Source organism: Pseudophryne corroboree, chromosome 9, assembly GCF_028390025.1.
Source record: "Pseudophryne corroboree isolate aPseCor3 chromosome 9, aPseCor3.hap2, whole genome shotgun sequence".
NCBI classification, from domain to species: Eukaryota; Metazoa; Chordata; class Amphibia; order Anura; family Myobatrachidae; genus Pseudophryne; species Pseudophryne corroboree.
Genome location: NC_086452.1, coordinates 312,189,535 through 312,205,367, shown reverse-complemented (window position 1 = coordinate 312,205,367; position 15,833 = coordinate 312,189,535). Strand labels below are relative to the sequence as shown.

General features: G+C 47.6%; 1 protein-coding gene across 3 annotated transcripts in view; it reads left to right on the top strand.

Annotated features, from left to right (window-relative positions):
• FAM234B (family with sequence similarity 234 member B) overlaps window positions 1-15,833 on the top strand; it is a 251,461-nt gene that overhangs the window by 221,522 nt on the left and 14,106 nt on the right. For all 3 annotated transcript variants that reach the window (XM_063940433.1, XM_063940432.1, XM_063940434.1), the window contains exons 10-11: window positions 1,275-1,427; window positions 12,044-12,161. In XM_063940433.1, coding sequence (XP_063796503.1) covers window positions 1,275-1,427; window positions 12,044-12,161 — 271 coding nt within the window. The remainder of the gene's footprint in view (window positions 1-1,274; window positions 1,428-12,043; window positions 12,162-15,833) is intronic.

The following is a 15,833-nucleotide window of genomic DNA, read 5'->3' as shown; positions in this document are numbered from 1 at the left end:
AGTGAAAATCAGTACGGTAGTATCAGGTTTATCTAAAATCACCAGGTATTCTGTCATTTCCTCACATCATTGGGATGATGAAAATGCATAGAAAATATAAAGAAAAATTACAGTAACAGTAATTACTGTATTTGCTGGAGTCTTTCCAATGAGAGATAATTAAACAATGTTTTAAGTAAGCACAGAGTGACCTACTCTGCACCAAAGGCAATACTTCCTGTGATCAGAGGGGTAATAGGTCTAAAGATCCCTCAAGTGGTGTATTCAAGAGATGGCTGCTGCACAACATATACCAATGCCAATGAGTAACGAGTGGTGTTATGAAAAAAGGTAATGGGCATCTGCTGTTGGCCTTAGCCTGAGGTAATTCTGATACTATATGTAGAGCAGGCTTACACATGCAGGAAACCAGACCCAGTGAGAGTGCCTGAACTGACGATACTAAGGGCAGGATTCAAATCTTCTGTCCCCACCTCCCGCCCCCATCGCGCCCGCCGGCAGTATTCAAATGTTGCTGGCAATGGGAGCGATATCAGCATTTCAGGGGTGGTGAGCTGAAATGCGCAAAAAGTGACCCGTTTGGACGCCCAAACGGGACTTTTCACGATCGCATTCCATGTCTTTAGTCAGGTTTAGCTGCTTTACGCGGCTAAACCCGTCTCTTATGGGTGCGATCAGAGCGATAACGGGGGTCATTAGAATATTGCCCCGCGATCTCCCGTCACTTTAGACGGGAGATCGGGGGCAATAAAACATTTGAATCCCGCCCTAAGAGTCAGTCAGGATGCTGCTGTGTGTGGGAGTCCACAGTGGACAGCTGGTGAGCGAGCATCTATGAGAGTCCCTGTTAAGAAAAGATAGGATAGAGGGACCCCCGTGTAACTGTGTTGTACACCCTGTGCCCCCTGTTGTGTACCACATTGACCGAAGAATAGAAACATTGGATAACCATAGAAAAACAGGAGGAATACCTGGGATTGCCTGTAGATACTGCAGATGAGAACATAGCTAGGCAATGTCAGACAGTACCCGCCACATCTCCCCTGCACAAAGAACAGAAAAAGGATACATTTGTGATTCTTATCTGGTGTTTATCTGCCTTGCGTTAGTTATTAATGAAACCTAGGAAATAAATGATAGTTACCATGCACATGCAGAAGAGGAAGTGGTATACTTTCAGTATATCTGATTAATTATTACAACTCATTCTGATTCAGTCGTATTATGTTGAAATATTAGTACTGGTTTATTGATATTATTGTCCATATCTACAGGTGGTTGTGATTGATGGATCCACAAGCGCATCACTTTGGGAATGGGACGTTGCATGGCATCAAAAAGAAGCTGAGGCTATCTCACTTTTAACTGCTGATGGGAAATCGGTCTTCATTTTCTGGGGAGAAGGAACTCCTTTAGCCAACAGCTCTGTAAGTACTGCTATGAGTGAATCCTTTATCCAATATACATTGAGATGACTTGGTTGGGGCCTGATTCAAAGGTGCACGCATATCCCGCCGCAGTTGCAAATCTTTATTCACCGGACCTGCAAAAAGATGCAACATCATCAACATCGGACGCACATCTGTTACACCATCAGATCTTGGTCCCTATAGTTGCTCAGAATGTCTGTAACAAGTAAGCTGCTGGAGCCTTTACAGTCTGAGACACGCCCAAGAAATGGTTGTGACCAGTGCCAGATTAAGGTCCATATGGGCCTGGAGCTGAAAATCAGGAAAGGCCTATTGCATTCTGCAATGTGACTAGCGCTGTGGCAATATGACTAGTGATGTGGAGGTGTCGTCTATGTAGGGGGTGTGGCCTGTGCCATGGGTATCTCGATCCTTCTATTAGTGTTCATCCCTCATACCTAGCCACAGCAGTAAATTAATTAAATTAATAATGCAGAGATCATTGCAGTGACCGCCATATAAATTAGAGAGCATAGCAGTCAATGCCATATAATACAGAGCTCATCACAGTAACTGCTAGATAATACAGAGAACATTACAGTGACATTCAAATTATTCAGAGAGCATCCAAGGGACCTCCATACAATACAAAGAACATTGTAATGAGTCCCATATAAAATAGAGAACTCCAACTACCACCACAAAATACAGAAGACATCACAGCCATACACTATTGCCTGTGATCTGGAATTAAATAAATCAGACTGCAAGTTTATCTACCGTGTCTATCTATAATAGGAAATTATTGGAATTCACACTTTTTAGCATTGGGCACTGGCAGTGGCTTTGGTCAGACACCTCACTGGAAGAATGCTTGGATAAACAAGGCACACCAGGCACAGCCCCGCCTCCCTTCTCTGGTCTTTACTCCCGCCTCTGTCCTCCTGGCTCCCTTTATACTGTATGCTCCTGAGATAGTGGGGGAGATGTATTATTCTGACATGGATCGTGCAGGAATGGGATGCAGTTAAAATGCCGGTTGTTCAGATCCCGGCGTTTAGGATACCGACGGTGAAATGCAGACAATGCCGACAGCTGGAATCCCGGCGCACCAGGCTATTCCCACTGTTGTGTGTCCACGACACCCACAGAGCGGGAACAGATCCTGTGGAGAGCGCAGTACACATCTCCACAGAAATACATGGGGGAGAAGCGGAGTCAGGGTGCATAACATGCCCTGATACCACTTCTCCCTCATAACGACTAATCTTACATCTACTCCAGTGTCAGCACAAACACACCGAGCCTGCACTGTAGTGAAGCAGGGCCAAGGCAGGACCAGCCGCGGTCCACGTCACCTATACGCCGCAGCTCACTCCCAGCCACCCTGTTCTCCATCACCTGGGTGACATACCCCATCCGTCCCTTACACCCCAGCATACATACATATATATATATATATATATATATATATATATATATATATATTGTAACACTGTAGGGGTGCAAGGTGCCTTTTCCTGGGGAATATGGCAGCACGCAGCAGCTGAGGAACAACACAAGTCCAGTTTCTGGTACAACTGACCCCGGCCAGTTTTATTGAAACAGAAAATAAAACAAACCCCAAAATAAAAATACCTTGCCTGTCCGGCACTAACTAAACATAAGATGTTCCTAACTGTCACTAAACAAAACACAGAGTTCTTCAGTACATACTGTATAGCTTACTTGCATCAGAAAGCGTGTCTCTCACACACAGATCCTGCAGCCTTCCCAGGCAGTCTGCCCATACTAATCAGGTTAGAAGCACTATATCACTCTTACACAGCTGAAACCCTGATTAGCCCTCTGTGAGGCCAAAGACCCGAACTGGGCCCAATGTCTAGAACTCGCCTTATCTCTCTCTCAGAGCCTTTACCCAGCTTTTACAGCAAACTGAAAAGGTTCAGACAAAACAAAAAGCATTTTTCCTAGAAGTTAACATTTTCTAAAACATGTAAGACAAGAACCTGGGACAAATATACCTGCCCTCAAACACTATCCCAGTGTTCTTGTCACATATCCCCCTCCCCTGTTTCGACCTAGGGGCCGGAACACTTGTAGCCCCCAAACAGAAGATGCGAGACAATGCATCTGCGTTGGCCAATTGTGTTCCCGGTCTATGTTCGACAGTAAACTTAAAGTCCTGCAACGCTAGAAACCATCTAGTTACACGAGCATTCTTGCCTCTATTTACATACATCCATTTTAAAGGGGCATGGTCTGTCACTAGTCTGAATTGTCTACCCAAGAGGTAATATCTCAAGGTATCTAGTGCCCACTTAATGGCCAAAGCCTCCTTTTCCACAATGGCATACCTTTTTTCATGCTCATTGAGTTTCCTACTCAAATAAATGATAGGGTGTTCGTCCCCATCTCTGGTTTGGGACAGCACAGCACCTATCCCTACCTCTGAGGCATCTGTCTGTACCACAAATTCTTTTGAAAAATCTGGTGTTATCAACACCGGTTGTGAACACAAAGCCACTTTTAACGCTTGGAACGCCTTTTCTGCATCAGGGTTCCATTTCACCACATTTGACTGCTTCCCTTTGGTAAGGTCTGACAACGGCACCGCTGTTGTCGCAAAATTAGGAATAAACCGTCTATAGTACCCAGTAATTCCCAAAAAAGCCCTTACCTGTTTTTTATTCACTGGACGAGGCCAGTTTTGAATAGCATCAACTTTATTCAATTGGGGCCTAATCAGACCTCTGCCTATGGTGAAGCCCAAGTATTTGACCTCCTCCATTGCGAGGCAGCACTTCTTTGGGTTAGCAGTTAACCCTGCCTCTCTGATTGAGTCCAGTACTGCTTGTACTTTAACCAAATGTGACCCCCAGTCTGTACTGTGAATTACCACATCATCCAAATAGGCAGCTGCATATTTTCTATGGGGCCTCAAAATTTTATCCATCGCCCGTTGAAAGGTTGCTGGAGCCCCATGCAACCCAAAGGGTAACATCTTATACTGGTACAGCCCCTCCGGAACCGAAAAGGCTGTTTTTTCTTTGGCGCTATCAGATAAAGGTATTTGCCAGTAACCTTTGGTCAGGTCCAATGTGGTGAGAAACCTGGCTGTTCCCAGCCTTTCTACAAGCTCATCCACACGGGGCATGGGGTATGCGTCAAACTTGGACACCTCATTTAACTTACGAAAGTCATTACAGAAGCGTATGCTACCGTCGGGCTTCGGGATGAGCACTATGGGACTGGACCACTCACTGTTAGACTCCTCTATGACTCCAAGTTCTAACATGGTTTTAACTTCCTTAGAAATAGCTTCTCGCTGAGCTTCAGGAATCCTATATGGCTTTAAATGAACCCTGACCCCTGGTTCTGTGACAATGTCATGTTTTATTATGGTCGTTCGGCCAGGCAGCTCTGAAAATACCTCCCTATTTTGGATGAGAAATTCTTTAACCTGATTGTTCTGATCAGCTGATAATGTCTCTGACACCTTCACTGCGGGAAGCAACCGGGGTGAAGACACCGAAGGGCAAGGCTCCGCTGACAGAGACAACCTATCTTTCCAGGGTTTGATTAAGTTAACATGGTAGATCTGTTCGGGTTTTCTCTTTCCCGGCTGGTATACTTTGTAATTAACCTCATTCACTTTTTCCCTAATCTCAAATGGACCCTGCCATTTAGCTAGGAATTTGCTTTCCACAGTGGGTACCAAAACAAGAACTCTATCTCCAGGAGCAAATTCCCGTATCTTGGCACTCCGGTTATAGACCCTCTGTTGAGCACTTTGGGCCTGTTCCATGTGCTCTCTGACAACAGGTACCACGGCTGCAATCCTATCCTGCATTTGTGTTACATGCTCAATGACGCTTCTATAAGGAGTGGGCTGTCCTTCCCACGTCTCTTTGGCAACATCCAACAGCCCTCTGGGGTGTCTACCATACAACAAATCAAATGGAGAAAACCCCGTAGAGGACTGAGGAACTTCTCTGATGGCCATTAACAAGTAGGGCAACAAACAATCCCAGTTTTTCCCATCTCTCTCAACAACCTTTTTTAACATACTTTTTAATGTTTTATTAAACCTTTCCACCAACCCGTCAGTTTGGGGATGGTAGATGGACGTCCTGAGGTGAGTGACCTTAAATAACTTGCACAATTCTTTCATGATCCTTGACATAAATGGAGTACCTTGGTCAGTCAAAATTTCTTTTGGTATTCCCACTCTACTAAATACCTGCACCAGCTCCCTAGCTATCGCCTTGGTTGTGATAGTGCGTAAAGGGACAGCCTCAGGATATCGAGTGGCATAGTCCATAATTACCAGGATATACTGATGGCCCCGAGCAGACTTTAACAAGGGCCCCACGAGATCCATGGCTATTCTGTCAAACGGGACCTCTATAATAGGCATGGGAACTAGTGGGCTCCTGAAATGGGGTCTAGGGGCATGATACTGGCATTCAGGACAGGAAGAACAATATTCAGACACTTCTTTATAAACCCCTGGCCAAAAGAACCTTTGTAAAACTCTTTCAGTGGTTTTTTCTGCCCCTAAATGTCCTGCGGTAACGTGACTATGAGCTAAATCTAGTACCGTTCTCCGATAAGGCTGGGGAACTACCAGCTGTTCCACCACATCCTCACCCCTTTTGACAATGTGGTACAAGAGCTCATTACAGATGGCCATGTGGGGATACGTAACCCTGTCACCTGGTACCACAGGTTCCCCATTAACAATCTTAACATTCTCTCTAGCCTTTATTAAGGTAGGATCCTTTAACTGTTCAGACGCAAACAGATCCTTCTTTACCTCCAGGTCAGGCACGCTTTCAGTTCTAACTACTATGTCTCTGTTCCCGGCAAGAGGGTCCTCACTGGACTCCCCATCTGTCACTTCCCCAGCCAAACTAGCAAAAGGCAAAGGGCCAGAGAGTTCCGAAGACCCACGTACATCCATAAAATCACCGGTATTATCAACTGGCTTTTTACTTCTCACATCTGTTGATAACCGGGATTCCCACAGTTTCCAAAAATGAGGAAAATCCCTCCCTATTATGGCCTCATGCACCAAGGTAGGGACCAGTCCCACTTTAACCATTGCTGACCCACAACAAGTTTCTATATTCACCTCAGCAGTGGCATAATGTTGGGTATCCCCATGTATGCAAGTTACCCCAATAGGTATTTGCTGGACCTTTAAGGGGTTCACTAACCCAGCTTTCACGAGGGTAACTAAACTTCCTGAATCTAGCAAGGCCTCTACCCGGTTACCTTCTAAGAACACATCGCACATTTGTTTTTCCAGCTCAGGTGAAGGTACCACAGTACAGGCTAACCTAGCAAAGAAAGACATTCTGCGACATTCAAAGGCAGCATCACATTGCATGGGTTCTTGCGTGACTGGGCAATTGGCAATAACATGACCTGGCATACCACACCTAAAACATTTAACCACACGATTATCAACCCATTTGGGCAGCATAGACCGTTCTAGCCCCATTGGCCTGTTTCCAGGGCCAGTGTTTACAGTCTCTCCAGCCTTGCGTTCTCTTAACCGCCCAGCAACGTTTTCCCACGGAACAGTCTTACCAGCCTTTACTGAAGGGCGCTGTCGAGGATCTATGGGTTGCTGGGTGGTCATCAGTAGTTCCTCTGCTGCCAAATACCTCTCTACCATGTCCACTAATTGGTCAGCAGTACCCGGGTTTCCATGGCTCACCCACTTGCGCAGGACCATGGGCAAAGATCTCAAGTAGCGGTCCATGACGACTCTTTCCACCATCTGGGGACCAGTTAATGTCTCTGGCTGTAGCCATTTTTTTGTTAGCTGAATAAGGTCGTGCATCTGGGAGCGCGGAGGCTTCTCCATGGCGTACAGCCAACGGTGCACCCGTTGTGCTCGTACTGACAGCGTGACTCCCAGGCGGGTCAGGATCTCAGTCTTTAGTTTATCATAGTCCCGAGCCTCAGCAGGGCTTAAATCAAAGTAAGCTTTTTGGGGCTCACCTGACAGGAAAGGTGCCAGCAGACTGGCCCACTGTGCTTTCGGCCAGTTCTCACGCTCGGCAGTCCTTTCAAACGTGGTCAGATAGGCCTCCACATCATCAGCCTCTGTCATTTTCTGCAGGAAGTGACTGGCTCGTATAGAACTAGAGCTGGTTGGAGCACTGACGGCCACATCTCCACCCGAGCTGCAAGTCTCTGCACCACTTCTGCTAAGGCCTCTCTATCCTGACGCTGTTGCCTGTAAAGTTCATCAACAACTGCCTGCTGTTGTCTCTTATTTTCCTCCATTGCCACCTGCTGCTGTCTGTTGGCCTCCTGCTGTAGTCTCCAATCTTCCTCCATTGCCACCTGCTGCTGTCGGTTGGCCTCCTGCTGAGCCGCTGTAGCTTGCAGCAAGGCTTTAAGCAGATCCTCCATGTCAACAGATTTTTCAGGCGGCTTTGCAGCTGCTTTCACCCAGGACATATATCAAACCCTCAGGGGTGAGTCTCAGTAACTTCACACTGGGCTGTATCTGCATAAACCACCGTTTTCTGCAGGCCTCACAAAGCTGCTGCTTTCACTTATGCGCAGAACGGCCTGCTCGCATTCTCCACCAAGTTGTAACACTGTAGGGGTGCAAGGTGCCTTTTCCTGGGGAATATGGCAGCACGCAGCAGCTGAGGAACAACACAAGTCCAGTTTCTGGTACAACTGACCCCGGCCAGTTTTATTGAAACAGAAAATAAAACAAACCCCAAAATAAAAATACCTTGCCTGTCCGGCACTAACTAAACATAAGATGTTCCTAACTGTCACTAAACAAAACACAGAGTTCTTCAGTACATACTGTATAGCTTACTTGCATCAGAAAGCGTGTCTCTCACACACAGATCCTGCAGCCTTCCCAGGCAGTCTGCCCATACTAATCAGGTTAGAAGCACTATATCACTCTTACACAGCTGAAACCCTGATTAGCCCTCTGTGAGGCCAAAGACCCGAACTGGGCCCAATGTCTAGAACTCGCCTTATCTCTCTCTCAGAGCCTTTACCCAGCTTTTACAGCAAACTGAAAAGGTTCAGACAAAACAAAAAGCATTTTTCCTAGAAGTTAACATTTTCTAAAACATGTAAGACAAGAACCTGGGACAAATATACCTGCCCTCAAACACTATCCCAGTGTTCTTGTCACAATATATATACATAAAAACATATGAGAAATACAGCATAAATATACATTAGTCTACCCTCCAGACTCCGCATATTATAATGACAAAAAAAACCTGACTAGAATTCAGATTATTTACCTCAGTTTCAACTCTATCAGGTGACAGGTCTCAGTCAGTAAGAAGGTACTCTGCCTCTGTGCTGGGTGCAGTGGTGTGTAACATCACACAGCGCAGAGGAGGTGCCCAGGTACTCTATATGGTGTTGGGAGGGCTTCTAACGCCTTCCATACTGTCCAACCTCCTTTTCACTTGTGTGCCTTAAACTCCTGTACCCTTCCAATTGTGTGTCTATGTATGTATGTGTGTATTTAAACAATGTGTCACACACCGTGTTGCAGAGCCAGCCATACTCACTCGCAGTGGCGTAACTAGAAATTTTTATCCCCCCCCAGACAAAAAATTCTCTGGCGCCTCCCCCCCCCCTCATAATTGGCACTAACAAAGTGAAGAATTTACGCGCACCCAAGCCAAAAAAGGGGTTGGTGCTTCATTAAAATGGGTGTGGCTTCACTGAAAGTGGCATGGTGTTACAGGAAAAGACTACCTTATACCCCAGTTTTGATACCTGCGCGACGAGACATTGGCGACCGCAGGGGGAAAAAATAATCCTGATTCATGCCCCTTACATTATTTGTCATTATTCCTCCTTATAGTAATGCCCCTTATACATTATGCCACACACTGCAAAGTCCCTTAGACATTATGCCCACACAATAATGCCTTTGACACATTATGCCACACTGCAATGCCCGTTATAAATTATGCCACACACTGCAATGTCCCTGAGACATTATACCACACACCGTCATGCCTGTGACACATTATGACACACACCATAAGGCCTGTGACACATTACGCCACGCATCACAATGCCCGTTATACATTATACCACACACTACAACGCCCGAGATATTATACCACATACAATGTCCGTGATACATTATGCCACACATCGCAATGCCCGTTATATATTATGCCACACACCGCAATGCCCATTACACATTAAGTAAATTACCTGCTCGTTGTCAGGGGTTTCATGCTCAGGGTGTCATGCTCGTTGCCAGGGGTTTCACGCGCTAGGTGTTATGCTTGTTGCCAGAGGTTTCATGCGCTGGGTGTTATGCTTGTTGCCAGAGGTTTCATGCGCTGGGTGTCAAGCTCGATGCCAGGGGGTAATGCTTGTTGCCAGGGATTTCATGTACTGGGTGTCATGCTCGTTGCCAAAGGTTTCATGCACTGGGTGTCAAGCTCGTTGCCAGGGGGCGATGCTTGTTGCAAGGGATTTCATGCACTGGGTGTCATGCTTGTTTGTTGCTAGGGAGTAATGCTTCCCAAACTGCTCCCCGCTGTTTAGTGAGCCGTGGGCAATGCTGCCCGATCCCCTCTTGATGCTGAAGGTTGTAGTGAGCCGCGGGCACCACTGCCCGATCCCCTCGTTGCTGCTGCCGCCGTCCCACCAGGGTGGCAGGGCTGCAGGGTGCCGCGGACAGCGCTATGCGCTCCCGTGGGTCCCGGTACTTCCTAGACGCTAGAGGTCAAGTATGACCTCTAGCATTTCTCCTCCATGGCGGCGGCCATTTTGGAAGGGACATTTAGCAGATTGACATGCGGACGGCTAGTCCGCATGTCAATCTGCTCTGAATCAGTGGCGACATCCTCGCAGCCCTGCGCCTCCAAGCCTCCGCAGTGGCTGCGGGGGTGGGAGTTACTCCCGGCTCACTCGCTGCCACAACCTCTGCACCTTAGAAGGCACTTTCACCCACCCACCCCATGGGGCATGGATTTAAGGGTGCCGCTCAGGGGACGTGTGCTGCACAGGGCGCACTGATGCCTTTTTATGGGGCGGATACATGCAAATAAATAGACAGGGGCGAGATCTTACACTGACCTGTGGGAAGGTAGTTCGGGCATGCCTGCTGGTTTCTGCAAAGCCAGTGATAACTGTATTTCCTTCTTCCTGTGATCTAGCCTCCATCCACAGCAGCACTTACTATCACACCATTAGTGCCTTGCTGCTAACTAAACTCAGAGGCTGAGGTCTGGAGGGGCCGTGAATGGGCTTCAGCCAACTGAGGCATGTCACAGCCTCAGGCAAAGGGGACAGAGTTTCAGACAGCCAGGGGGTGGAGCTACGGCCGACCAGGGGGCGGAGCTTCAGACGGTCAGGGGGCGGGGCTTCAGACTGCTCAGTGTGTAGAACTGACATCTCCTGCTGATCGTGGGGTGAGAGGGTGAGTAGGGCAACTGGGAGGGGAGCTGGGCTGTTGCTGTTGACAGGATTTTTCTTCTCCTGTCAATACTGGCTTCACAGCACTGCAGGGAGTCCTGTGGGCCTAATTTCATGGGCGGGCCTGGAGCTGCAGCTCCACCCGCCCCATTGTTAATCCGGCCCTGGTTGTGACACGTCTGCATTTGATTCGTTACGTCCCACAAATGGTCACTACCTGTTGCTTTGCGAATAAATCCTCACTTCTTCTGTCGTCGCTAATCAATTGCCGCATGGTAGCAGTGCGACTGTGATGCATGCACAGTAGCAAAAACTCGCTCCACTGCAACCGACATCGGCAGTGCATCCACCTCTGATTCCGGCCTATAATCTGTTTTATTTCTACATCACTTGGTTGTGGCCTATAAAGATCAGCCTTGTGTGTTTCTTCTCGATTGCTGAGTGCAGCTATGCAGCTGTTATTCCTACAGTGCACTGGTGATCATACTGATTTACATGCAATTTTATGTAGAAGCGCTGTTTGTTTAGACAGGTGTCTAACACATGACCAACACCAGCATCCTGACAATGAGAATGCTGACAGGACTGGGTAATTTATTTTACCCCTCCCCTGTCCCATCCCCTATCCCATACCGCCTGGGGTGGCGGCTAGTGCTTAAAATTGGAGGGAAGTGGCTATGGCTAAGACTTTGGGGGTGGCGGCTAGAGCTAAGACTTGAAGGGGGGGCCCTCCCTCCTCTCTTGGAGTGCATAACCATAACTCCCCACCTGGGCCCTTACCCCAACAGAGACCCTGATACTTACCTTTGGGATGTCGGCGGTCTGCGTTCCGGTGTCTGGATTCCGAGTGGTGTCAGGATCCCGGCATCCATCACATGTCCGCTGGCATCCCAACTGCCAGGATGCTAACCGCATCCCGTTTAGTAATAATGGGCCTGATTCATTTATGCAAATGCCGTTATGAATCCCTTTCCTGGTGTACATTCATGAGTAATGTTCACTCTAGGCTATTTCAGGAGGGCACCGCACCATTGCCGATTTAAAAATGGCGAAATGCCCCTCCTGGTGGTGCCCCACTGGAACAGCCTGCCCTCTTCTGTTTTTACTCCATGCATACTACTTTTGAATCTAGCGCCATAGTAGCACATATTTTAGTAAAGTGATATTTCTCTTTATGCCGCTAGGTGTTACATACAAAAGCAGCAGTGCCTTGGAAACGACATCTTTACTTGCTCTACCCAGCCTATCCAGGAGTCGTTCTGGATCTCTTCAATATTACAACAAGTATTATTGCATCAGTTGGTAAGCTTAATTGCATTAATTAATTGAAAAGACATCATTACTGAAAAAATTGTATCTACTATAATATGTTGCTGATCTAATTTAAAACTATTTCATATATTGAAAAAGCTTCAATTTCTCTATCATCTTATCTTTTGGACATTGGTAGGCAATAGCATGTACGGGTTGCTGTTCCAGGAGAAAGCACATCTTCAAATTAAACTTATTTCTGGGTTTCCGCCTTCCCCTTTGCATCCAACAATGCAATCTGCCTTAACTCAGTTTTTTTTGTTTTCATGGAGTAGGCGCTTCTGTACAGGGCTGGATAAAGTTTGTACGTTTTGTTTTTCTTGATTGAATTTATTTTTTATTTTCTCTATCGTCCTAGTGGATGCTGGGGTTCCTGAAAGGACCAAGGGGGAATAGCGGCTCCGCAGGAGACAGGGCACAAAAAGTAAAGCTTTACGATCAGGTGGTGTGTACTGGCTCCTCCCCCCATGACCCTCCTCCAAGCCTCAGTTAGATTTTTGTGCCCGGCCGAGAAGGGTGCAATCTAGGTGGCTCTCCTAAAGAGCTGCTTAGAAAAGTTTAGCTTAGGTTTTTTATTTTACAGTGAGTCCTGCTGGCAACAGGATCACTGCAACGAGGGACTTAGGGGAGAAGAAGTGAACTCACCTGCGTGCAGGATGGATTGGCTTCTTGGCTACTGGACATTAGCTCCAGAGGGACGATCACAGGTACAGCCTGGATGGTCACCGGAGCCTCGCCGCTGGCCCCCTTGCAGATGCTGAAACGAGAAGAGGTCCAGAATCGGCGGCAGAAGACTCCTCAGTCTTCTTAAGGTAGCGCACAGCACTGCAGCTGTGCGCCATTTTCCTCTCAGCACACTTCACACGGCAGTCACTGAGGGTGCAGGGCGCTGGGAGGGGGGCGCCCTGGGAGGCAAATGAAAACCTTTTTTGGCTAAAAATACCTCACATATAGCCTCCGGGGGCTATATGGAGATATTTAACCCCTGCCAGAATCCACTAAAGAGCGGGAGACGAGCCCGCCGAAAAAGGGGCGGGGCCTATCTCCTCAGCACACAGCGCCATTTTCCTCACACAGCTCCGCTGGTCAGGAAGGCTCCCAGGCTCTCCCCTGCACTGCACTACAGAAACAGGGTAAAACAAGAGAGGGGGGGCAAAATTGTGGCAAAACTATATTATTAAAGCAGCTATACAGGGAGCACTTATTATAAGGCTATCCCTGTCATATATAGCGCTTTTGGTGTGTGCTGGCAAACTCTCCCTCTGTCTCCCCAAAGGGCTAGTGGGGTCCTGTCTTCGTTAAGAGCATTCCCTGTGTGTCTGCTGTGTGTCGGTACGTGTGTGTCGACATGTATGAGGACGATATTGGTGTGGAGGCGGAGCAATTGCCAAATATGGGGATGTCACCTCCTAGGGGGTCGACACCAGAATGGATGCCTTTATTTATGGAATTACGGGATAGTGTCAACACGCTAAAGCAGTCGTTTGACGACATGAGACGGCCGGACAATCAATTAGTGCCTGTCCAGGCGCCTCAAACACCGTCAGGGGCTGTAAAACGCCCTTTGCCTCAGTCGGTCGACACAGACCCAGACACAGGCACTGATTCCAGTGGCGACGGTGACGAATCAACCGTATTTTCTAGTAGGGCCACACGTTATATGATTTTGGCAATGAAGGAGGCGTTACATATTGCTGATACTACAGGTACCACAAAACAGGGTATCATGTGGGGTGTGAAAAAACTACCTATAGTTTTTCCTGAATCAGATGAATTAAATGAGGTGTGTGATGAAGCGTGGGTTGCCCCCGATAAAAAAATGCTAATTTCAAAGAAGTTATTGGCTTTATACCCTTTCCCGCCAGAGGTTAGGGCGCGCTGGGAAACACCTCCTAGGGTGGACAAGGCGCTCACACGCTTATCAAAACAAGTGGCGTTACCCTCTCCTGAGACGGCCGCACTTAAAGATCCAGCAGATAGGAGGATGGAAAATATCCAAAAAAAGTATATACACACATACAGGTGTTATACTACGACCAGCTATAGCGACAGCCTGGATGTGCAGTGCTGGGGTAGCTTGGTCAGAGTCCCTGATTGAAAATATTGATACCCTGGATAGGGACAATGTTTTACTGTCTTTAGAGCAAATAAAGGATGCATTTCTTTATATGCGTGATGCACAGAGGGATATCTGCACACTGGCATCACGGGTAAGTGCTATGTCCATTTCGGCCAGAAGAAGTTTATGGACGCGACAGTGGTCAGGCGATGCGGACTCAAAACGGCATATGGAAGTTTTGCCGTATAAAGGGGAGGAGTTATTTGGTGTCGGTCTATCGGATTTGGTGGCCACGGCTACAGCCGAGAAATCCACCTTTTTACCTCAAGTCACTCCCCAACAGAAAAAGACACCGACTTTTCAACCGCAGCCCTTTCGTTCCTTTAAAAACAAGAGAGCAAAGGGATATTCATATCTGCCACGAGGCAGAGGAAGGGGGAAGAGACAGCAACAGGCAGCTCCTTCCCAGGAACAGAAGCCCTCCCCCGCTTCTACAAAAGCCTCAGCATGACGCTGGGGCTTCTCAAGCGGACTCGGGGGCGGTGGGGGGTCGTCTCAAGAATTTCAGCGCGCAGTGGGCTCACTCGCAGGTAGATCCCTGGATCCTGCAGATAATATCTCAGGGGTACAGGTTGGAACTAGAGACGGATCCACCTCGCCGTTTCCTGAAGTCTGCTTTACCAACGTCCCCCTCCGACAGGGTGACGGTCTTGGAAGCCATTCACAAGCTGTACTCTCAGCAGGGGATAGTCAAGGTACCCCTTTTACAACAAGGAAAGGGGTATTATTCCACTCTATTTGTGGTACCGAAGCCGGATGGCTCGGTAAGACCTATTCTAAATCTGAAATCCTTGAACCTGTACATAAAGAAGTTCAAGTTCAAGATGGAGTCACTCAGAGCAGTGATAGCGAACCTGGAAGAAGGGGACTTTATGGTATCCTTGGACATCAAGGATGCGTATCTCCACGTTCCAATTTACCCCTCACACCAGGGGTACCTCAGGTTCGTCGTACAGAACTGTCACTATCAGTTTCAGACGCTGCCGTTCGGATTGTCCACGGCACCTCGGGTCTTTACCAAGGTAATGGCCGAGATGATGATTCTTCTTCGAAGAAAAGGCGTATTAATTATCCCATACTTGGACGATCTCCTAATAAGGGCAAGGTCCAGAGAACAGCTAGAGATGGGATTAGCACTGTCTCAAGAAGTGCTAAAACAGCACGGGTGGATTCTGAATATTCCAAAATCCCAGTTAATTCCGACAACACGTCTGCTGTTCCTAGGGATGATTCTGGACACGGTTCAGAAAAAGGTTTTTCTCCCGGAGGAAAAAGCCAAGGAGTTATCCGAGCTTGTCAGGAACCTCCTAAAACCAGGAAAGGTGTCTGTACATCAATGCACAAGAGTCCTGGGAAAAATGGTGGCTTCTTACGAAGCAATTCCATTCGGCAGATTCCACGCAAGAATTTTCCAGAGGGATCTGTTGGACAAATGGTCAGGGTCGCATCTTCAGATGCACCAGCGGATAACCCTGTCTCCAAGGACAAGGGTATCTCTTCTGTGGTGGTTGCAGAGTGCTCATCTATTGGAGGGCCGCAGATTC